The sequence below is a fragment of the Vanacampus margaritifer genome, chromosome 6 (genome assembly GCF_051991255.1).
Source record: "Vanacampus margaritifer isolate UIUO_Vmar chromosome 6, RoL_Vmar_1.0, whole genome shotgun sequence".
NCBI lineage: Eukaryota > Metazoa > Chordata > Actinopteri > Syngnathiformes > Syngnathidae > Vanacampus > Vanacampus margaritifer.
Window position 1 is genome coordinate 8,459,787 of NC_135437.1, and position 23,191 is coordinate 8,482,977.

Sequence of the window (23,191 nt, forward strand, 5' to 3'; positions counted from 1 at the left end):
TCTTTTGAAGTCTTGAAGCAAATAGTGTAAACACTTCCCATGTGTGTCTAACTTCATTTGACACTATAACAGTTTTTGGAAAAATAACTCAAATCCATTTACAACACAATGTTAGATATTTTCTTGGTAAATAACTGGGAATGCTCACATCATTGTGATATTACTCCAATAACATACACATATTCCATCTCTCACCGCCGTGATAATAGTGTTTATGCGCATACAGATAACCTCTAGCAAACGTATACCCACAATGTTAGAAAGAATATTGACTTCATATCCGTGGCTGTAAGACAGCCTGAGCCCTTTTCCAAATTGCTGCTCGCCGCCCTGGAGGAGGTTTTACAAAGACATTGTGCGTCTGTGATGGATAGTATGGGCAATTCCTGAAAACATGGCGTGTAGAATAACACCATTTTTTACCGCTTTTTTGCCAGCGCAGGAGATTATGTGCAAAGAGCCCATTTGTAGTGTGTCATCATGTTATCAAATATTGATGTCTTCACAACATACTGCATGGAGACACTTTGACAAGGACACTGGTCATCGTGCAGCATACTGGTCTTTGGTCTCAAAACATGTCACAGACTGAAAATCATAATCATTTCCACCTCCACTACTGCTTTTATGTGTGTTCTTTTGTCTGCTGACAAAATGTCATGTGACATAAAACCCCCATTTGTTTCTATAAATATTTAATTCCTAACACAAGTGTGATTAGTCCGGAAGTAGTCACTGATGGCAATGTGGGGCATTCGCCTGAGTTCAGTTCCCACATAGTGACGGTGTGTGAATGTGCCTGAATGGTTCTCTGTCTCTGCATGTGCCCTGCGACTGGCTGGCGGCCAGTTTAGCGTGTAGTCCACTCTGCCTTTTGGACACATATGGGATCGGCTGCGGCACCTCGCAAGCCTGAACAGTATAATCTGTGTAGAGAATGGAGTGATGGATAGTCTGGTAACATGATTAATAATAATAATAAAAAAATCACAAGAGACTGACTATACATTTCTCAAATCAACCAACTGATTTACAGTCAAATGCAAGTTTGTTGCATACTTTTTGTGGTTGTTACTAGTCAGACTTGACATGATGCTGTATGACAATTTACACTATAATTAGAAAGTTCTAATGTTCTGTGTGTGGTCTTGTTTTTGTTACATAGTGGGGCCAACATTTGGGCCCCACAAGTTTCGACCTCTTTTTCAGGGTCAAGACTTGGTTTGAGAGTTAAGGTTTGAATTGGGTTATGGTTGAGTTTAGGGTAAGGAATGGGGGCAGGCAATCATTTTTTATGGTTGGGGTTAGGGGAAGGGGTTAGGAAATGCATTATGTCAATGAGATGGCCCCACAAAGATAGTAAAACAAACCTGTGTGTGTGCGCGTGTGTGTGTGTGTGTGTGTGTGCATTTAGAGGCGGGTGCTTTTATTTGTGTCCTCAAGAAGGCGCGGCAAAAATGACCTGTCTTCTGTAATTACAGCCAAGCTAACAAGAAGTGACTTGTTAATTGTTAAATCTATTTAAAAGAATTGTAGCTTGTCGTTCCCTTTCTCCTGCTCGCTTCACTCCCCTCAGCGTTTCTCTCTGTTGTCACACCATTGTGTTGATTTAAATCACTGATTGTCACTGTTTACTGCCTGTTTTCATATCTATGTTATTTTTCGCTTTCCTATTGCCCTAAGTCATTGAGTTTGTTTTCATTCCTTACTATGCCTAATGTGTTGGTACAAATTCCCCAGCAGCTCATCGATCTCATGAAGTTGCTCAAATCAATAACACTGACTGCCAACGTGGAATCTAAACTGTGATATAAGATTTATGTGTCTCAACTTGCTTGCATGTTTGCTCTTCTCACTCCATCCTTTTTTTTCCACTCACAGTGGCGTCCATTCCTCCCTGGTCTGAAGTACGAGGTGATAGATTCTGCCTTCATCTCATTGTATTCAGGTAAAAGTTTGAGTTTGTTTGGTTGAATTTTAAATGTGCTCTTCTCTGACTTTTTCAAATTCATAAAAGTTTATCACCGCACGGCAGTTAAGGGAGCAGACATTGGCACGGTTATTAACGCTAGTTGACTACATACTACATTACAGTACATACAGTACATACACAAGGGGATAAAATGTGATGGTGGTACTAGATGTAAATGACAAAAGATAATGGTAAAAAAAAAACTAACAGTTAGAAGGCTTGAATTGTGTCAGTTATCCATCCATCATTTTTCCGCTAAATTGAGATGCTATGGAAATACAGTATAAACTCATTAGTCTAGTCCATTAGTGCCAAGCTGTTATTTAGTGTCACTAAAATGTGCTTCTGTGTTGTCCCTTAATTGGTTTTAAATTCACACACAAGGCCTTGATATGACTTTAACAGGATGTTCCTTCTTTTTTGAGAGAAAATATCACTTGTCAAATTGTGTGTAAAAAGAGTCGATTTTTCTCTACAATATTTCTTTCCTTAGTGTCCTTTGTGGCAAACCTCTTGGCAAAAACTCTTATTGTTGAGGTAACCTGGGACACTAAGATTAATAGAAAGATCATAATAGGAGTGGCATAGGGACTTTGTATCAGAACATAAATACTGACAACAATTTGAACCCAGAATCATCTTGTGCGAGGCAACAGTGTTATTGTTCAGTCCAATCCATCCATTTTGTAGACTGCTTATCCTGTTCTGGGTCACGGCAGAACATCCCAACTCACTTTGGATGAGAGGCGTTTTGAAACCATGACTGATTGCCAGTCAGTCACAGGCACATATGGAGATACTCTGAACCCACGCAGTCAGCACAGAATTCAGCCAAGTGAAGCCCTGCACTTTTGCTGACTATTATATTGGTATGTGTCCACATTGAAACTAAAACGTCAATCAGCTGTTCACTTGTGCAAAATCACTAAAGGTCAATAGACAGCTCAAGTACATTGGTTTACATTACGTATTTTTAAATCATCAATACACTATCAATACAGTCATCCATACTGTACATATATGCTGTCATACAAACATAATTTTATCCTCTCAAATCATTTATTGGTCAGCATAGTCCCCACACTCTTTTTCACAACTTAGTAATTAAGTTGCACGTAGTTCAGTAAATTCACTACATAATTGCTTACAAGCTTGGCATGACTCTACTCAGACATTTTTTTGTCAGCCATAAAAACTAACCTATGGTCAGGAAATGCCAGGACTGTGTGCAAGTCCTTGTGAACTGGTGATCAATTTTTCTCCGAGATGGAAGTATGCGGACCATATCAGGACTATCACCGTTAAAGACAGACAGACCAGATGCAAAAGGGCCCCCATAGGTACGATTGGGGGTCATGTATACTCTAGACACGACTTGTGATATAATCTGTGTCGTCACGTTGATAGTTGATTTTTGATAGTGTCCCTGAGTATAAATTACTTATGGTTTGACCTTCAACATCTTGTTGGATATGCCGATAGTTCTTGACCTCCTTGGAGCAATGATCTGTAAATTATTGAAGAGATTTGAGCCTCCACACACCTGGACATAACAAACCAAGTCCATACCAGAATTCTACACATATATGACATATTTCTCAATGGGAGCAAGTAGATAGTTACATAGGTTTGTCCAGGTGTTGTCGTCATGGAAAAGCAGGTGTGTGAACAACAGATGTCTCATGGCCCTGGCCTGAAAATAACTTTAAAAATAGGTGTTTTTGTGTAGTATGTGTACACACCGAGACTGTGCACCACCAATCTCAATCCCTAGAGGATAAAAATGTTGCTGACCACCTTGTTAATTACATGGCATTTCTCCCATCAGGCCTTGCACCTGACGCGCCATTAATCACACATGCCTCCTCCTCTCTCTCTGCTATCGATTGGTGTAATTATGATTCTCCTCTGCACTATTTTGTTTTTCTTCCAACTTTCTCTTTCTTCTACTTTGTTTCTCACTGTTACAACTTTTATACTCAGATTTTGCACACCTGCACAATTTGTGATAGGATGAAACAGCTCTATTGTAATGAATTTGAGCTGGTAATTGCTAATGTTAGCTTTCTACAGGTTGACTGACTATTACATTGTTATCTCCAGGTTGGTGTATTCAGTACAAAGTACATATTATGCAACACTGAGCCGGGAGTTGAGTGTCAGTGGCCACTAAGACGACAAAATCTTCATTCCTTGCTTTTTCTGTCGAAAGTCTCTAAATGTCTAATGGTTCATTTGCCTTCATTTAATACAGGCAGCTTGAGTTTAGTTACCAGTCGGGGCAAAAGTAAATGGTCGGTTAACCCTGAAGAGGTACAGAAAATGGATGGATGGATGAATGACTGGACTTTGATTGATCTTTTGAATCAAACGTGAACAATAATATATTTGTAATATCTGTAGATTGTCCTGTTCCTCTGGATTGTACATATATCTAATACTATTGTAATTCATTAGATTGCACAGGTATACTTCAGATGTGATAGTGTCTGTCTCCGCTCCAAGCTACACTTTTTAATGCTTAACAGCGATCTGTGATAGTCGCAGGATGGAACAATTTGGATTCATTTGTCGGTCAAAGACCTGCGAATGAATGTGTCCTCACCACACTCTTTCTTTCTCAGCCATGTTTTTGCTCCCTAAATCTTTCAGACGAGTCCAGCCTCAAGATGAACAGCGTCGATCACATCCCTCAGACCTTTGCCAGTCATATTCGCCTCCCAGAGGATTCTCTGCCCCAGAAGGTGGAAGAAGATGCCGCCCCGCAGCACGGAGCAGATATGCTGAAGCCAGACCCGAGGGACACCTTCTATAGCAGTAAATGTGTCCATCATTTCATGTCAAGTTTAATCAGATTCATTCACGTACGATGCTAAGCAAATTTATGAGAGTTTAGGCCGTTATGACTCCATCCATGGAGTGCTTTAATGCAGATTCTTTCAAATTTAGTGCATTCTCAATCTTTCATAATTTTCAGAAAACAATTGAAATCAAGGATAACATTCAACCCTAACTATAATTATACATCGTACAAAATGAATAATAAAGTGCTTTACTGTATTTACTTTTTTTTGTAAAATATTAAGTATATAGTTAATGGATAATTAAAGAGTGTCAGTATAATTTAATACGTATATTTATCATTAGAGAAACATGTAACATAAGATACTAATGCAGGTTTAGGGCAGTCCTGGCATAAACCTTCGATTGGGTGGTGGTCTAATACAGTGGTTCTTAACCTTTTTCAGTGACGTACCCCCTGTGAAATCTTTTTTTCCAGCCACGTACCCCCCCTAACCAGCGCAAAGCATTTCTGATTGAAGAAAAAAATAATATTAATCAAACCGAGTTCTGTGCCATCATTGTTGGATTTATTAAACTTTGGAACACTATTTATATTTATGTGGTCTCTTGAACTATTTGGAAATACAAATATATAACTAAAAATAAATAAATATTTGTGCACATACAAATTATCATCTTTTGGGATCATAGTAAAGCCCTGTTCTGTAAATGAAATAATTAACTGAATTTTAAATAAAGTTTTCATGTGATTGATGGGGGATTCTAGGTGGCATATGACAAGTTGGGTCAAACCATTCCGGTTTGGGGGGATGCTGGCTTTTTAGGACATTGAAATTGAATAGCCTGCTGAAAATAAAATTAATTTTATGAACTTATATTTTTTAGAAATATTTACATATACTTTTAAAATATAATTTTAAAATCCCACGTACCTCTTAAGTGCCTTCACGTACCCCCCCCCCCCCCCATTTGAGAACCACTGGTCTAATACATTTCTTCATTTCTTAAGCACTGTAATTCTTATTGTTGCACTATTTCCTTTTTCTCCAAAATTTTAAAGTATCTTTATAAATAGATACGATCATCTAATTATTAGATGATCGTCCAAACTCGGTCCTCGGGGGCCGGTAGTCCTGCAGGTTTTGGAGGTTTCCCTGCTCCAACGCACCTGTTTCAATCAACAGGATTGTTATCAGGCTTAGTAGAGCTTGCTGATGAGCTTCAGCTGTGTTGGAGGAGAGAAATATCCAAAACCTGCGGGACTACCGGCCCCCGAGGACCGAGTTTGGACACCACTGATCTAATAGAATATGTTTTTTCTTCTTTTAGTTCCCTTGATTGACCCCTCCCATCTGGAAAATGTCCTGCCTGCTTGTCTTTACTCTCCCACCTATGTCGTCAAAGATTTCCCCATTGCCAGATACCAGGGCCTGCAGTTTGTAAGTGACCTCTCAATCATCTTCCCTCTGGACCACTAGACTTGGTACTCACCATGCGTAATGCTGTTTTAATTGGCTGAAACGTTTGCTAAAATTATCTCTGTGGGTCATCAGAAGTGCATCCAATTATTGCAGGCTTACTGTATGTAGATGACTTTTAACCTGCTAAGAAAAAAGTATACACTTAAAGGGAGAGAGTTTAACAATAATTCATCTGCTTAACTTACAACTCCACTTTGAAGCGTTGCAGCCAGTGTGGAGCGCTGCTGCCCCCTGTCATAAAAGTCATTTACTACATCAATATTAAAGAAATGCTACAATTCATTTGATTAGCATAATGCATAATGGTTAAATTATCTGCCATGTATATCTGATACTGTTTTCCAGGTTTATCTGTCATTCGTCTATCCAAATGATTTCACCCGTCTCACACACATGGAACGAGAGAATAAGTGTTTCTACAGAGAGTCCCCCATCTATTTAGAGAGGTATGTTGATCAAAAAGGAATTTTCACTGAAGCTTGACACATCCAGCTTTATACATAAAAGTAACAACAAAATGTAACCTGCCAATGAGTTGACACAGTAATCAAAATGTGCTTTATAGGCTTTACCAAATATTTAGCCTGGATTTAAGAAAACATGTGTCTGTGTCACATTTAACAACAGTATTTTGATGTATGAGAACATGATGGCACTGATACCAACACAATCACCAAATCATGAGCTATAACACTAGTGTTGTTCCGATACTGATACCGGTATTGGGAAGGGCCCCAATATTGCATTAAAACAGTGGTATCGACATCGGCAAGTACTAACAAAAAACATGCCCATACCATTATTTCCGTTGCTAATATAGAACTTTGGTTGCAGCATCTTCTGTCTGGCTTGTGCACGACTTTCACCGATGTGTGACATTCACTTCATGCCGAGCCAAGATATCCTATTGGCCTTTGAATGCGCTGAACCAATGTCAGGGCAGCTGTTTTATGTTGGAAAAACAAACAAACTAGGTATCGGTACTGCAAAACTGGGTATCGGGTATCGGGGGCCAAAAAATGGCATCGGAACAACACTATATAATACTCTGTATTGTATCACCTCTCTTTTTAAAGGGTAAGTCAACGCCCAAAATGTTCTTTACAATGTTCTATACAGCAGATACTGTACCTGTGATTGGTCTTGGTCTGATCAGCTGTGCCCTGAGCAACTGTTTTAATTCATAAATAATAATAAATTAGATTTTTTTTAAACAACAACTACTAATTAATTATTTAATTTTAAGTCAACAGGAAGTGGCAAAATGGCCGCCCATTTTGTTGCTTAACTCATATTCCACACACACAATATTAATCAGAATGCCCTTTTCAGAATTTTTGGGGGGTTGACTTTAAAACAGAAGCTCTTTGAAGATATGACATTTTAAGGAAAAATATTGTTTCTCTTTTCAAGGTTCGGCTTCTACAAGTATATGAAGATGGATGAGGAAGAAGACGACAGGCCATTCTTCTTTCCCAACCCCGATGGTAACTTACAGCTAGCTCGTACTGTAAGGCCAACATCACTATTTCTCATTGTATGCCTCCTTTATTTGTCTCCAGATTTCTTGGAGGAAGACGAAATGGTGGATGTGGAAGACGAGGCCGAGATTGTTGGCACACCGGCGCCCAAGAAGCCTCCTCACCTCAGTCAAACAAGCCATGCCTCCAAGCCCTCCCATCAGCACCCTCAACCTAGACCTACATTTGCAGGTAAAGAATTAGAAGATGAAGAGGCGCATCCTGATGAGAAAGAAGATGGAGCAATTAATAGTATTACAAACCGCCGAGAAAGGAGACATTTTGCCTACAGAGATGAGGAGACGGAAAGGGACAGAAACTGGAGAAGAGCTCAACCAAGAGCTAACAGGAGTCATGACACTGGAGACGGGTTGTCAGAACTCCAGTCCAGAATGCATCACTCTGACACAGATAGCGTGATTCCTGGTCGCTCTCTGTCATGGAGCCCTAACAGTCCTGCAGGCTTCAGCCCGGCCAGTAAAGGAGGAGGAGAGAAGGAGGTTGAAGCTCCCCCTAAATTGACTCGATCCCTCCTTTTTCCAAAAAAGTCCTCCATCCCTGGTCTTGCTAGTCGTGCCAAACAGATCTTGAGCAACTCTGCCCACACCAACAACATCCACGACGGTAACGATAAGATCGCGGAAAGCAAGAAAGAGAAGACGGAGGAGAATAAGATCTACATTACCAGGCCTCGGCCCAACAGGGAGCGAGAGAAGGAGAGGGAGCGGCGTCGAGAGAGGAGGGAGGAGAGGGCATCTCGCCACCCGAGAGAGGTTTTCCCTGGAGTCTTTCTGTACCAAACTGGGAAGACCACAAGACTGCTCAAACTTGGGGACAAAGGGCATGTTGCGGGGGTTAAAAGCGGAGGAAGGAGTCCAGTTAGCTCCCCTCAACTGTGGCTCAATCCACCTGCAAAAGGGGGTAAGTCATCTCATCACAATCAAAGCCTCAACATTCCAAATGAAAGTGTTCAAAAGTCTACGAAGAAGGCAACAGCTCGAACACAGCCAGATGAAAGCCACAGGACAGGGGACAAGCCTGCGCTAAAGATGACCGCCACTACCAGTCCTCAGAACAAATCACAGCCACTAACCCCACGGTCCCGTCACCTTGACCCCACCCAGCATTCTCCTCACTGGCTGAACTCAACTGAAAACCTCCAAGGTCAATTGCGCGTCACCTCCTACCTCAGGACCACCGAGATCACAGAGTCGCATCCGGACCCCAACCTGGCAGAGCTGGAGCGGGACACAAATCGCTCTAATCCTGACCCGGAGCCAGAACCGGAGGAGGGCGAGATGTCGGATTACAGCTACGAGGAGGTGGAGGCGCGGCCGGGTTGGGCAGAGGAGAGCATCAACTGGCAGAGGACCTTCTCGGTGAACCCGATGGACTTTGAGCTTCTGCGCTCCGACTGGAACGACCTCCGCTGCAATGTGTCTGGTAACCTCCAGCTGGCAGAGAGCGAGGTGGTGGATGTGCTGGCTCAGTACATGGAGAAGCTCAACGAACGCAACGGCGGGTAAGAACAACGTTTGAATGCTTGAGAACAATGTCCAACTAAGTGTGAAATACTTGCACATAACCTGCACAATGTGTGTGTGTGTTTTAACCGGTACAGTTTGTAATGCAATTGCAAGAACAAATGAGTCATGCTCTGGTGCTTTAAGTTCATGTTAGTAGTCCCCCGTCTGCTCATTACCACTTCCAAACAGTCATTTCCCCCTCTTTAGTGTGCTTTGTGCATTCACAGGCTGCAGCAATTGGTTCACCTGCAGTCTAATAAAATACACTTCAGATGTTTCAAACACGGTCTTTGTAAAGATAATAATGCTTTGTTTTGATTGACCCTCCCGATTAGAATGTATTATTCTGGTAGTAGTTTGTTAGTGGTGTTGAACTTATTCATTATAATGAAAGGTGTTTCTAATAAGATAAGTTGAGAAAGCAGAGTTTTCCTACTTGCTATTGAGTGAAGGTGACATCACCTGTAACGACCAATCATGGCTCACCTGTTTTCTGGGTTTGGTTAGCAAACTGAGCCATGATTGGTCGTTACCTACTTCCTCAGCATAGGTTATGCCATCTTCGGTCGACAGCAAGTGGGAAAAAAAGATTTTTAAAGTGTTAATTCATCCATCCATCCCATCCATTTTCTTAACCGCTTGTTCTCACAAGGGTCGCGGGGGGTGCTGGAACCTATCCCAGCTGGCTTCGGGCAGTAGGCGGGGTACACCCTGAACTGGTTGCCAACCAATCGCAGGGCACACAGAGACGAACAACCATCCACACTCACTATCACACCTATGGACAATTTGGAGTGTTCAATTAACCTGCCATGCATGTCTTTGGAATGTGGGAGGAAACCGGAGTACCCGGAGAAAACCCACGCAAGCACGGGGAGAACATACAAACTCTCACGTCCTCTGCACTGGGAGGCGGACGTGCTAACCGGTCAGCCACCGTGCCGCCTAAAGTGTTAATTGTACAAGAAAAATTATGAAGTTCTCAAATTCATTCTGGACAAAGTATTAACTTTTTACTGCTGAAAAAATGGCTCAATAAGTCAAGTCTCCCTTTAAAAAAAAATTTAAATGCCCTTTGAATATGATATTCCACAAACTATAAGTACACAAATGATTATATATTATTATCATTATTATTGTATGTTTATTGTTGCCTTCACAAATGTACCTAATTGTCCACAATCAGTTTGGCATCTATAAGAACAGTAAAAGTTGGTCAACAAATAATGAATAGTAGTATGGTCAGTTTATATGAATTTGGGTTTAAGAAAAAATGTATTGTATCCTCATCAATATTGAAGTAAGAAATCCCTTGTCTACAGTGTATCTCCTTGTTTCCTTTTGTAGACTACTACTGAATATTGATTTACTCGGATAATGTTCCATATGGAGGTGTTGCTAAGAAAAAAATGGTTGTCTTAAGTATTAGCAACAAATGCAAGCAACTTGTTTCTCTTGGTTTAGTCAAACATTATTATCTTGAATATTTTTGGTTTTACTTATTTTTTTTTTACAATCCGTAATGCCGAGGTACTGTCTATACAATGACTTTTTTTTTGTGTGTGTTATAAAGCCCCCAGTATGATAACCACCCTTAATTTGGGATTATATTTTGGGCAACAACAACAACAAAAAGAAAGAGTGTTATTAATGGGATTTTACATTATATTGTGAAAAATTACCCCCATAAAGCATCAGTCTCTACTGTGTATGATGATTAGTGGTTTATACAAAGTTAAACAACTTTATTGCTCTGTATTGAAAATCCAGTGCATTTTTCTGATTGCTTGCATCTAAAACAGGGTTATTATAGTTTGGGAATTTTCATTTTGATTCAGTTAGTTTTTATTAGTTTGAGTTAGTTTAAAAAATGCTTAGTTTTAGTTTAGTTTTAGATAGTTTCAGTATTAGTTTTTTCCTCCCAAAACACCATGGTAAAATGAAAACAAAAAAAAGTAACACATTTCTTACATATGGTTGCATTTCGACATTTCGAGCCATTGGAGCCAAAAGTCGAGCACGCAAAATTGTCACCTAGGAGCGACGTCATCGGCAGGTGCTTTTCTATTGGCTGCTGCTAGATGACATCATTGCTGTGTGACAAACTTTCAAAAGATAATATCAAAATAAATATACTATCACATTTAAAATCAACCCTAAAGGCGGATCTATTAAATTATTTACCAAAGACTAAAACTAAGGACATTGTCACTATAATTATAGTTGGTGTGTTAGTTTTGTAAATGTAAAATGTAGTTTTAGTTAGTTTTTGTTTTTTAAATATAATTTCGTTTTTTATTTTATTTTGTTAACGAAAATGTTTTCTGAATTTTCGTTTTAGTTATTTCGTTAGTTTTCGTTAACTAAAATAACCTTGATCTGTACCCCAGGATTTATACCCTCCTGCGAATCATCAATGTGGAGAAGCGGCGAGACTCTGCCAGGGGGAACCGCTACCTGGTGGAACTGGAGCTGATGGAGAGAGGCCGCAGTGTGGTGCGACTGTCCGAATACATCTATCTGCTGCTCCACCGGGGCAGGCAAGTAGACGAAAGCCTTGAGAACACAGAGACCGCGCCGGCTTCTGCCCCAGCCTCGGGCCCCTCGGCCGCCACGTCCAACCTCAGCACCGCTTCACACCTGCCCCCCACCAAATCTCCCTCACGTCCCGGCGCCACAGCCTGGAGCACAGCCTTTGCCAAACCTCTGCTCTGCCAGCCAGTCATGCTACAGTGGAGGAAAGACGTGATGGTGCACTTTGTGGTACCAGGTCAGTCAGATAAGATGCTGTTAGGAATCAACTGTGATTAATTCGTTGTCCAGGTTCTCTCGTCCAGAGATATAGCAATATTGAATTCATAAACACTTGTGTTTCAGTGAAGAACCAAGCTCGCTGGGTCCAACAGTTTATTTCTGACATGGAAAATCTTCATCATCAAACCAAGGATGACAACTTCAGCATCATCATTGTTGACTTTGAGAGTGAAGACATGGATGTGGAGCAAGCGCTTCGAGAAAGCAGCGTTCCAAGGCACGTGCATCACGTGCAGCCAACATGGATCAACTTCCAATCCAGTTTAATCGTTGACAATTATTTTTGTTTTCTTTAGATATGAGTATCTAAGGAGAGAAGGGAACTTTGAGCGCTCCGCAGGACTACAGATTGGAGTGGATACCATTGAGGTGAGATACAAACACGGGGATAACAGTATGGTGGGAATGGGCAGGAAAAGGACCATATGGCCTGTATTGGCTGATAGGCAGGAGCGGAAAAAAAATCCCTCGTGCATAATGAATCTTATGTCCCTGCTTGTTTAGCCCGCTTCCTGCTTCCTTTCATTCCTTCCCACTGACCCCAGCCTTAGACAGGAAATTGCGCTAAAAGTAAGCTGCAATTCTGTCAATGTGTACTGTATGTACTGCCATGGCTGTCTTTTATTTGGATCCCAATTACACGTGCATTTGTGCACCCTTCCTCTCACCCGATGGTGAGGGGCTGGCCAATTCTAGATAGACTTTGATCTGTCACTTGAGTGTCAGTGCTGTCACAGCGCAATGACTGGCCTGTCATTCAATACTGAAAGGCCCTGCGGGATCTGCAAGCTAAGACAGGTTACAGATGCTTAGGCCAGATGCTTGGAATTGTTGCAGTTATTTTAGTTAGTTGTAGTGGTAGTAGTAGAAGAAGAAGAAGAAAAGAAACATGCAGGTTTGAGTTATTCAGAAATTTTATTTTATTTGAATTTTTATTTCCAACATGCATTCAAAAAAATAATAATAAAAAAAGTAATGAAAAGAAATCAGCAAAGAATGAGAAGAAGAAAAAAAAACAATTAAACCAAACAAGAAACTTAGCATCATATCAAGCAACAAGAGATATAAAGTAACACAGTCATCAGTCCTTGGTTGTAAATTAGACATACATGTTTGAAAATAAATAAGAAGAAGTATAAATTTGTTAAATGTTCCTACCCCTTTAACTCCATTTCAACAGCAAAATATCAAGATTTTTTAAAAAATATTATTTGTCAATTTTACTAAACATAGTATACTATTAGGCTATATAGTATATTATTAGACTTAATGAGGATTAATACACTTGTTATTCATAATAAATAATATACCATATATACTTGACATTTACAGCAGCAATAATAATAATAATAATAATAATGATAACAATAACAACAGCAATGTATATATATATATTCTTATTATCACCAGTGTAGAGTGTTTCCCCTTATATAACCATTATATCAACAACTATTTATCAAGCCCTTTTTCATCCCTATACTTCTTAAATATACTTTTTTTTTAATTTCTTTTTACACCCAAAAGTATGCTAATTCATACTCACTACGCATTATACTACAATTAAAATTACCGTGTGTTTTCCTTCCGGCAGGATGGCCACAGCATTGTGTTCCTGTGTGACCTCCACATTCATTTCCCTCTAAACATCTTGGAGAGCATCAGGAAGCATTGTGTTGAAGGACGCCTTGCTTTCGCTCCCATTGTTATGAGACTTGGCTGCGGGAGTTCGCCGCAGGAGCCGGACGGTGACACGCACCAATCACAAATCAACATTTTAAAGTGCCAGACATGAATACAATTGCGTTTACTTTGACTTTTGACACAAGCTTAGTTTTATTTAGCGTTGCTGTTTAGTGGTGGTTGCTCATTTTTGGATCCATGTGGTTTACTTTTTCACAGGTTATTGGGAGGTAAATGGCTTTGGCCTGTTTGGGATCTACAAGTCAGATTTTGATAAAATTGGTGGGATGAACACGGAAGAATTTAAAGATCGCTGGGGTGGAGAAGACTGGGAGCTTCTAGACAGGTAACTCGGCTAAAAAACAATGACATATTTGAGAAGTTTTGATTTTGTTTCAATTATTAACTGTGTCTTCATATAGACAGTAGTGTCAGTATATTACAACTCTTCACTTACTGATGAGACATTGTTGTAGCATGTGCCATTCATGTATTTTCTATAGCACCAACCATGTTCAGCTTAACTCATTCACTGCCATTGACGGCTATAAACGTCAAAGATTCATTTTAACTATTTCTATTAGTTTAACTTTTTTTTTCCACTTTTGTTAACAAGAGTATGAAAACCTAGATTTGTTTTATTACACATTTAAAACAGATATGAAATTTGTGATTAATTGCAAGTTACCTAGTGAAGTCATTCGATTAATTCCGATTTAAAACTTTAATTGCCTGATGCCCTGGGTTTTTTATCTTTTCTTTAAAAAAATAAAATTAAAAAACATTCACTGACATTGACGGCTATAAACGTCAAAAATTCATTTGAACTATTTCTTTTAGTTTAACATTTCCCCCCCACTTTTGTTTACAATAGTATGAAAACCTAGAATTTTTGTATTGTACATTTAGAACCGATATAACATTTGTGACTAATTGTGAGTTAGTCGCCTCTTGCCCCTAATTTTTAATAATCTTTTTTTATGATTTTATGGCAGTGAATGAGTTAAGATAGATAGCCTACTTATCTCCAAATACAAGGGGCAGGTAGCTGGGAAAATACACAAAAATGCTTACATTATAAGTTGAGTCCACAGTAACCCACGTCCTAAAAATACAGATCCATTCACTCATTTTTAAAAGCTCACTTTAAAAAAAATAAATCTGTATTGAAAGTAAGCTCTTTGTTTCTCTTTCACTATGTCTACAGGGTACTGCAGAATGGTTTGGAAGTAGAGAGACTACGCTTAAGAAACTTCTTTCACTACTACCACTCCAAACGTGGAATGTGGAATGCCCAAAACAAGAAAACTGCAAAAGGATAATGCCGTGCCCAAATGCAGTATTAATCTACCTGCAGATTCACTGTTTGTTGCAAGAGAGAGAGTGGAGAGAGCTTGCTCACCGATGACCAACGGTTCCACATCTTTTATAGGCTTGTCTGTTTGAGGGAACAAAGTCCAAATGTGAACTTTGGAAGTGAGCTGTTTACACAGATAATCCTGAGTAACTTTGAATCAACTGGACTACTTGAGGGAAGATTTTTTTTTTCTTCTCCTTCTCGTTGCCCAATACTAGTGCAATGTTTTCAGAAGAACTGGAAAGCAGCAGTTTTTTTCTGTATGTATGAATGTGCACATGTATATATGTATATTGGTGTGTTTGGATGAAAACTGATAAAGAAAGCACCTTTTTTTTTCTGATGAGGGGATGCTAACCTAAGATCTTATTTTCTAGGATGTGCGCACATGACAGTCTAATATGAATGTGCGTCATCACGCCCCAATACGGTCCATCATAGGGATATTGCTAAATTAATCATCTACTCACAGGATATACTGTATGTGGCCAGTATGACAGAGGTGCTGACGTTCTCCTAATACCTAAAATGATTAACCTTACATATGTGCATCATCTTTACACGCCCTGTCACTTTTTAATTTTAATGTTCTTCTGCCTCTAGCTTCCTCAGTCTGCTTTCAGTGTGGCAATACAGTACAGTTGATACTTTCTATAAAGCTGTGCTGTTTTGTATACTGTAACAGCCGTTTCACCATCAAATTGCTCTTCGCCATTTATGACACTTTATGGAGACATTAACTGCATTTGTTCTAGATTTAGATGCCTTCAGTAGAGTTTGGGTTTATGGTGACTCAATATGGATGCACTAACTGTTGTGTTTGCATTTCTAAAACACTGCTTAGTGAACAGTTTACACCTTTTAGTATACTGCTTTTGGCCTCCATTCCCTCCAGATCTCTAACCTCAAATGGAACATAAAACTCTTAAGGAGGGAAGAAGATGGCTGATAATTATGTTGTTGTTGCTTTGAACATTTTGTGTTGCAAATTTGGGATTTAAGGGATTTCAAAATGTTTTATCTGTAGATGACGGTTGCCTGAAACTCAAACGTGTGCCTTCATAAGAGTTGGGCTGCAGTCAGGTTTTATACGGTCATATACAGTATCACTGACACAAGAGGAACAGGATCATCAAAAATGAGTTACAAACGGGCTGTAAAGTCACTATAATTTCACTACCATGCAAGGAGCTATGGTCCTTTACAATGGATTACAGACATTTATGTGTATTTGCTGTAGTAGTGCATTGAACGTGATGTTGCAAACAAGGGACTACTGAGCAGGACCAGAGGGTGTAAAAGAGACTCACTGGCAGCTGCAGTCCAGCAGAGCCCCACCAGCTCCCATTTGGTTGCCTAGAGGGCGGGTTCCTAATGCCTCTTTATACAGCTTGGTACCTATGATGAGGAGTGGCTGGTGGGCTCCAGGCTGGACTCATATGAGTCATACTTTATGATCTGTTATTGACTGTATGATTGTTAAATGCCCTCCTCCACTGGAAAAAGGTCTAAACTACATAAGGTCATTTAACATTCACATGGGGCAATTTGAAAAGTAAAAGAAACACTATAATAGTAGATGATATATATATATATATATATTTAAGAAAAAAAGAGTGATGGGAAATAGGTATATACATTCCAAGGTAATTTCTGTGAAATTGTTTTGTAGAGAAATGGTTTTAAGAATGTATTGCACTTTTCTTTGTTTTTGGATATAAAATTGTATGCTTACGCCCACATCCTTTTTCTGTGTGTTTTTTTTACGTTGTATTGTAATTGCCTTTGGTCTCTTTACAAGTTCATACGTCACTGAAGGACGTTTCCCACGTCTAACCACGTGGGGGCGATCTATCCACGTACGCAAATCAGGCTGTCTCAACGTTTAGAATTGGGCAACAGAGGGAAATTAGGAAGACGTTTATAAGTAGTACACGTCACCAATATGTGAGTCTTTGTTTAATGAGCCTCCATAGCAACCACGTGCAAACCGATGACATCATCGAGTGGCGCAATTAATGTTGAGTGCCATACCCCCCCCCCCCACACACACACACACACACACAAAGTCACGTGTACATTTAAATCTTATTTGTTTTTTTGTTTTTTTAATACATTATGTTTATATTGTAAAACATGCTAATGTTGACCTAAAGTTTTAACAACAATAACGTATCTAACTTACCTAACAGTTAATGTGTAATTCCCATTTTGAGATCCTTTTTGAGTTATTCATCTTATCATATTGAAAACAGATGACAATATAAATCCCAGAGGAGACGTGTGTTGGGGATGTCTAATCATATTTGGACTGATTTTTTTGGACCACATGTTCTGGGTGATGGTCATATGTGATGTTTTCCTCTGAGTGTACAACCGCATGACATGACACAAGTGATGTCCTCACCACACTTACACGCAATCTGGATGAGGCAAGTGTTAACCTTCTGTAAAGGCATGAGAGGCCTTGCACTTCCCCTTGTCTCATCACAGCCTTTGACTCAAAACAGAAAGATTTACATTCATGTCTTCTTTGTGGAATTTTAATGTGCTTTATAGGTTTTGCTATGATATGCTCAGCAATATACGGCATAGAAACAAAATGGCCATTGTTAGTCTTAGCATTTTATGTGTAATGCTCTTCTCAAATCCCTCAAGGCACAATCTGCTTGTGTGAGTGTTGGCTCTTTGTTTCACCTCATTTTATTGCACATGACCTGAAACAACACTTGAAACTCCTGTTACAAAGAAAGAAAGAAACAAAGAATGATTATTGTTTTTTAAACCTCTACTGAACTAAGGCAGGGCAAGTAGTCGGTGAAGAATACACAGCCACCATGACTTATTTGATAGACTCATACGTGACATTTTCTAGCAATTGCAAAATTGTGTTTAATATGCATATAAAATAATATAGACCTATGACATCATTACAAAGTCTTCCAAGAATCACAGTTTTTCAAAGAGACAAGGGTGATTGTGACACATACCATTTTAAGCATATTTTCGTTTTTTTTTTTTTAACGTAACCCTCGCAGATTCTTGGTTTGACCCTTAGCAACGCCCTTGACAACGAAAATGCTTTTCTTCGGAAATCTTCGAAAATGGGGTCACACAGGGGAGTTGCGAGGGCAGTCAGCCATTGTACAGTATTGTTGATCGTCCCCTTGCATTGTTATTCGGTAAGATGACACGGCGCTATGTGGCGGTGTACTGTTCTCAGTCAAAACAAAAGTTGTACGAGTAGCCAAAAGATGGACTGCTTTCATCTGTGTGGGGGCATTTCTGCTGACAGACAGTGGAGCAGTGCAGACGAAATCCAGACCTGGTTGAGGACTTGCAGGCATGTGATGTGTGTCTATTGGGTTGCTTTGGCTTCATGTAATGGAACTGCTCGACTAGAGCAAGTTACGACACAATTTGTGATTGAATGTGCAAGCTTGGGCTAAACGTTTATGCTTGCACTAATTTCTGAGGAGCCGCGTGGGAACGAGACTTCTGACAATACTACAATGACGAGAGAGGGAACCAGGCGATGGAGAAGTAGCCCAGCTGTACGTTTCAGGTACATAAGATGAGGACTTTGACTTTTAGGGGATACTCCCGGAGGTGCTTCATACTCGCGAGTGCATTTCGATTTTTCCACGACAATTTTCTTCGCGTTGGGCCTAAAGAAATACATAACATACAGTGCTACGAACCACAGTGGAATTAGGAAGGAGCTTATCGCGCCGTTGTAACTACCGTGACTACTTCTGTAAATATTGGCACAAATATTCAACAATGTGCCTGACGTTAAACAACGCAAGCAAGGACCGCTTAGTAGTCTAACAATACGCCCAATGTAAAATACCCAAACTTAGCACTAAACTAAAGCTAGCAGTAACATAGCATTTATCATCCACTGATGCCATCACACCACAACAGGTAAAGGTAAGGTATTTTTTATTGTTTAAATACTGTACTGTACTGTAAATGTAAAAAACATAAAATAGAAATTAAAATGGGAATTTTCTGTTTTTGGAGCTTGGGAACGGATTAAATGCATTTGCATTTACATTATTTCCTATGGGAAAAAAAATGTTTCGGAGGTTGTACAATTCGTACTTTGAACACTTCGCAGGAACAAATTATGTTTAAAATTATTTTTTTCATGCTTTATTTTTTTGGGGACACTGTTTTATTACTTCACTCATGACCCTTTTTGGAATTTATGAAATTACCTCTCATTTTGTCTTTAAGTGAAGGCCAGCAGCTCCCCCTACCATGACAAAATAAACTCAGTTTGTTAATTTCAGATACAGGAATTGCCCTAACTGGACTCTTCTGACGTTTTTCAGCAGTTGGCCTTTTTTTAAATTTTATTTTTATATACTGCATTTTTTTCGCCAATCATCCTTTGTGGTAACAGACAACAAAAGACACATGAAGATCAAATAATGCAGTTGAAAGTGGCAGCATTTGGGGACCAAGTTTATGTGCTCTGATGGGCTCTCTGTCATTTGTTGTCGTCTCCTGATTGGCCCGTTAGTTACTTCCGTATTGTCATTCTCCGGCAGCCCCTCCTCGCGAACCCACGAGCAGTTGTTGAGTCTCTCTCGCACTGCTACTCGCACATTCGTCTTACTGGAGGCAAGTGAGATGGACAAACGTGAATGTTCCTGACTTATTCAACAAGGAAGACCTGTTTTTAACGCTTTGCTGTGGGACTTTTTCTTTTCTTTTTGAGAACTCTTGTTACAGTTCCAAAAAGTGAGGAAGCACATCCGCACGGATACGAGATTTGAAAGCTCCGCGTTGCCTGGGTGAAAGTGAGGTTAGTCGGGACTTTCATCTCCCCGACTTCCGATTAAGAAATGGACGACAAGCGTCATATTTAATCATAATTTAGTCAGTAGACGCACCCTCGTGTGTAGCCACGAACTTTAGAGTGATTTGTCTGACAAATGCTGCGCCGTGTAACCAGTTTATCCGGCTCGGCTGGAAGTTTTGTGGTAGTTTGACGTCCAGGTGAAGCGCCACGGACGAGTGCAACTCTCAGTAAGATAAGATAATAGAGACGATTCCTCATCATGGCTGGCGTGAGTAATGCCCATATGAAAACCCTAGAGGACCTGACTTTGGACTCGGGCTATGGAGCGGGAGACTCGTGCAAATCCCTCAGCCTGTCCTCCTCCAAATCGAACTCCCAAGCCTTCATGACGACCCCCCACCGGAGCAACTGGTGGTACTACTCGGGCTCCATGAACAGCAGGAACAACAGTTGGGACACGGTCAACACGGTCCTCCCCGAGGACCCGGAGGACATCTTCTCCAAATGTCCCCGCTTGCCTGAAGTAGAGGAGTTCCCCTGGACCGAGGACGAGGTGGCCCGGATACTGCGTAAAGTGGCCATGAGTGGCACTACGAAGGGCGCCCACGCACCTGAGTTCACCTCGGAGGCCGTGCGGCGTCTGTCCGCCCTGCTCCGAAAGTCTCTCATCCGCATCTCAAGGGAGGCTCAGCGGCTAAGCGTCATGCACTGCCGCTGCACACGCTTCGAGGTTCAGAGCGCCATCAGGCTGGTGCTCAGTTGGGCCCTGGCTGACTATTGCGTCACGGCCACGGTCAAAGCCATCTCCATGTACAGCATGAGCGCCGGGGAGATGCTGAGAAAGGGCAAGTCGGCCCGCTGCGGGCTAACCTTCTCCGTGGGACGTTTCTTCCGCTGGATGGTGGACACTCGCATATCCGTGCGTATCCACGAGTATGCTGCGATATGCATGACCGCCTGCATGGAAGCTCTGGTGGAAGAGATCGCTGCCCGGGTGCTGATGTCCGAACGGGGTCACCCGGGGCCAGATTTGGGGTCACCATGTGCCCCGGTGAGCGCCGAGGCCTTGGAGGGGGTGGTGAACAACGAAGCGGAGCTGTGGGGAGTCCTGCAGCACTACGAGCACCTCATTTGTGGGAAAAACGCAAGCGGTAAGTTCGTTCGAGTGAATGAATGGGAGCCTTCAGGGTGTGTTGCTATGTGATGACATCCACTGAACGTTTTCCTCTCTCAGCGTCTTCCTTCTGAGTTGTGCTCACCGCTTTCCACTCGTTCACCTTCCAATGCGTGTGGAAACACTTAAATGAGGTCCTGGCTGGATACAATAGCAGCCCTTTGTGTGAGACGTTCAATGGATTGTTTCTAATTTGACCTGACAGAATAGGAAAATAACAGTGCCAACCCTATAATAGCACAAAGGAAGTATTTGTTTTTCGTAGAATGTCCTGTGAGAAGAAATGGCAGGTCTTTGTGTTTGATAGCTCAATTTGATTGCATTGTAGTGATTTCTCTCTTCTCACACACACAGTCCTCATGTCACACCACCATGCTGTGCCAGTAATCATGTTGTGGTTTGGGAGTGCAGACAGGAGTTTTCTCTGTTAGTGTTCACACTCTCTCTCATCCTCTTGCTGTGCTGGTGCTCAATCAGCTCTGTTTCATCTTCTCTAAACGATTGTACTTAAATGGGAACATTATTGCCACTTTAGTCCTTACCAATGACCAAGATACAGAAAATAGATTTTTAGGATGGTTGATACATTTACTTAAGTCAAATTTTCCCAAATCAGTTTCTAAGTTAAACTGTCATCTAATAGAACATTAATTACAGGCGACGTTTTAAAGTAAGATTCTGATGTACTTAACTGTCATAAAAATGAAAAAGTTAAGCTTCTTCCAATGAGACTACTTAAATAATACTCAATTGATGACAAACAAGGCAAGGACTAGATTGCTCAAGACAAATTGACTTTTTAACCTTCTTTTACCATTAGTCAAGTGAAAATTGTAGTTAGTCGCTGTATAGTAAAACTGAACGGTGTATCTTCATTTGGAATGATTTCTAACAGAATGACAAAAAAGTCTCCATGTAAATGTGGCTATTAACTCTTATGATGCATCATGGAGGCAGGCAGCGACAAGTTTGAAATGGGTCTTTTCACATTTCTGCTAAACAGCTGATTGTATGTACAATGTACATACACTTCACTGTTCTTGTACTCTAGATGTATATTATATAATATTGACATATATTGTATCTAACAACAATTTCCTTGGTGCATTTATATAGGTTCAAATGGCTTATGTGCTAGTACATGACATTACATACTATGCATCTATCTATGTATGTTGACCAGAGTTTCTGTGAAACTTACTCGGTCCCTAATGGCTTCCTCTTTGACAATATACTCAGTAATTAGACTTTTTTCTCTTTATTAAATACTTTGTTTAGTCAATTTATAATATAGCTAGTAGCTACAAGCTCTTTTTTTTTCTTTAACTGCAATACAATGACCTTTTGTTGTGCATTCGTCTGGCTTAGCCTAACATAGAGGGGCTAAACCAAATGCTGGGGCACATGGGCTCAGTACACTAGCATAAAACACAAAGAGGGCAAGTGACATTTACTTGACCAATATGTCACTGTACAGTTCCAATTTCAGTGCCAGTATGCATGCCATCTATGCATGATGAGAGAGTAGGAAGGAGGTTAATGCTGCTTACACTCTAATTGCCCAATCGATTGGCAATGAACTATCTTCTGCCACTACACAATCACGGACTACAAACTTTTTACGCATGCATATTTGTTTCATCGGTACATCCTGCTGTGAGTAATTATTATTTAATCACAGAATAAGTTAAAAAGCAGCGTCTGGTTTCAGCACTCAGGCAGATGTCTTTTGGTTGGGTTTGGATTGACCCTATTTTGCTCGGTTTAGCGACGTGTGCACGCGCCTGCGCTCCTATGTGTCTGTGGGTGTCTCTGTCCATATATGTTATAACAACAGACCATTATTCTGACCACCCCAGCTTTTTATAGGTCCATGACTCTACCACCTGACACCCCCACACCCTTACAGTCAGACCTCAGCCACCCGCTTTCTTCGTCTGCTTTTGCTGATGTCCTCACAACAGTCATTATTTCTAAAAGCAAATATCTACTTTTTGGCCTTCAACATGATAATTCATGAATGGGAGGGTAGGCTGCTGATCACTCGGA

At 40.5% G+C, this 23,191-nt stretch overlaps 2 protein-coding genes across 3 annotated transcripts in view; both read left to right on the forward strand.

Annotated features, from left to right (window-relative positions):
- b4galnt4a (beta-1,4-N-acetyl-galactosaminyl transferase 4a) overlaps positions 1 to 16,897 on the forward strand; it is a 156,430-nt gene extending 139,533 nt beyond the window's left edge. Inside the window, exons 9-20 of the mRNA XM_077568374.1 lie at positions 1,882 to 1,948; positions 4,625 to 4,789; positions 6,107 to 6,216; positions 6,604 to 6,704; positions 7,672 to 7,745; positions 7,821 to 9,300; positions 11,695 to 12,074; positions 12,182 to 12,335; positions 12,415 to 12,487; positions 13,710 to 13,863; positions 14,018 to 14,144; positions 15,006 to 16,897. Of these exons, the coding sequence (XP_077424500.1) occupies positions 1,882 to 1,948; positions 4,625 to 4,789; positions 6,107 to 6,216; positions 6,604 to 6,704; positions 7,672 to 7,745; positions 7,821 to 9,300; positions 11,695 to 12,074; positions 12,182 to 12,335; positions 12,415 to 12,487; positions 13,710 to 13,863; positions 14,018 to 14,144; positions 15,006 to 15,120 (3,000 nt within the window). The 3' untranslated portion in view covers positions 15,121 to 16,897. The remainder of the gene's footprint in view (positions 1 to 1,881; positions 1,949 to 4,624; positions 4,790 to 6,106; positions 6,217 to 6,603; positions 6,705 to 7,671; positions 7,746 to 7,820; positions 9,301 to 11,694; positions 12,075 to 12,181; positions 12,336 to 12,414; positions 12,488 to 13,709; positions 13,864 to 14,017; positions 14,145 to 15,005) is intronic.
- A 2,831-nt stretch (positions 16,898 to 19,728) lies between these two features.
- abtb2b (ankyrin repeat and BTB (POZ) domain containing 2b) overlaps positions 19,729 to 23,191 on the forward strand; it is a 41,718-nt gene continuing 38,255 nt past the window's right edge. For both annotated transcript variants that reach the window (XM_077567794.1, XM_077567795.1), the window contains exon 1: positions 19,729 to 21,119. In XM_077567794.1, the coding sequence (XP_077423920.1) occupies positions 20,228 to 21,119 (892 nt within the window). In that variant the 5' untranslated portion in view covers positions 19,729 to 20,227. The remainder of the gene's footprint in view (positions 21,120 to 23,191) is intronic.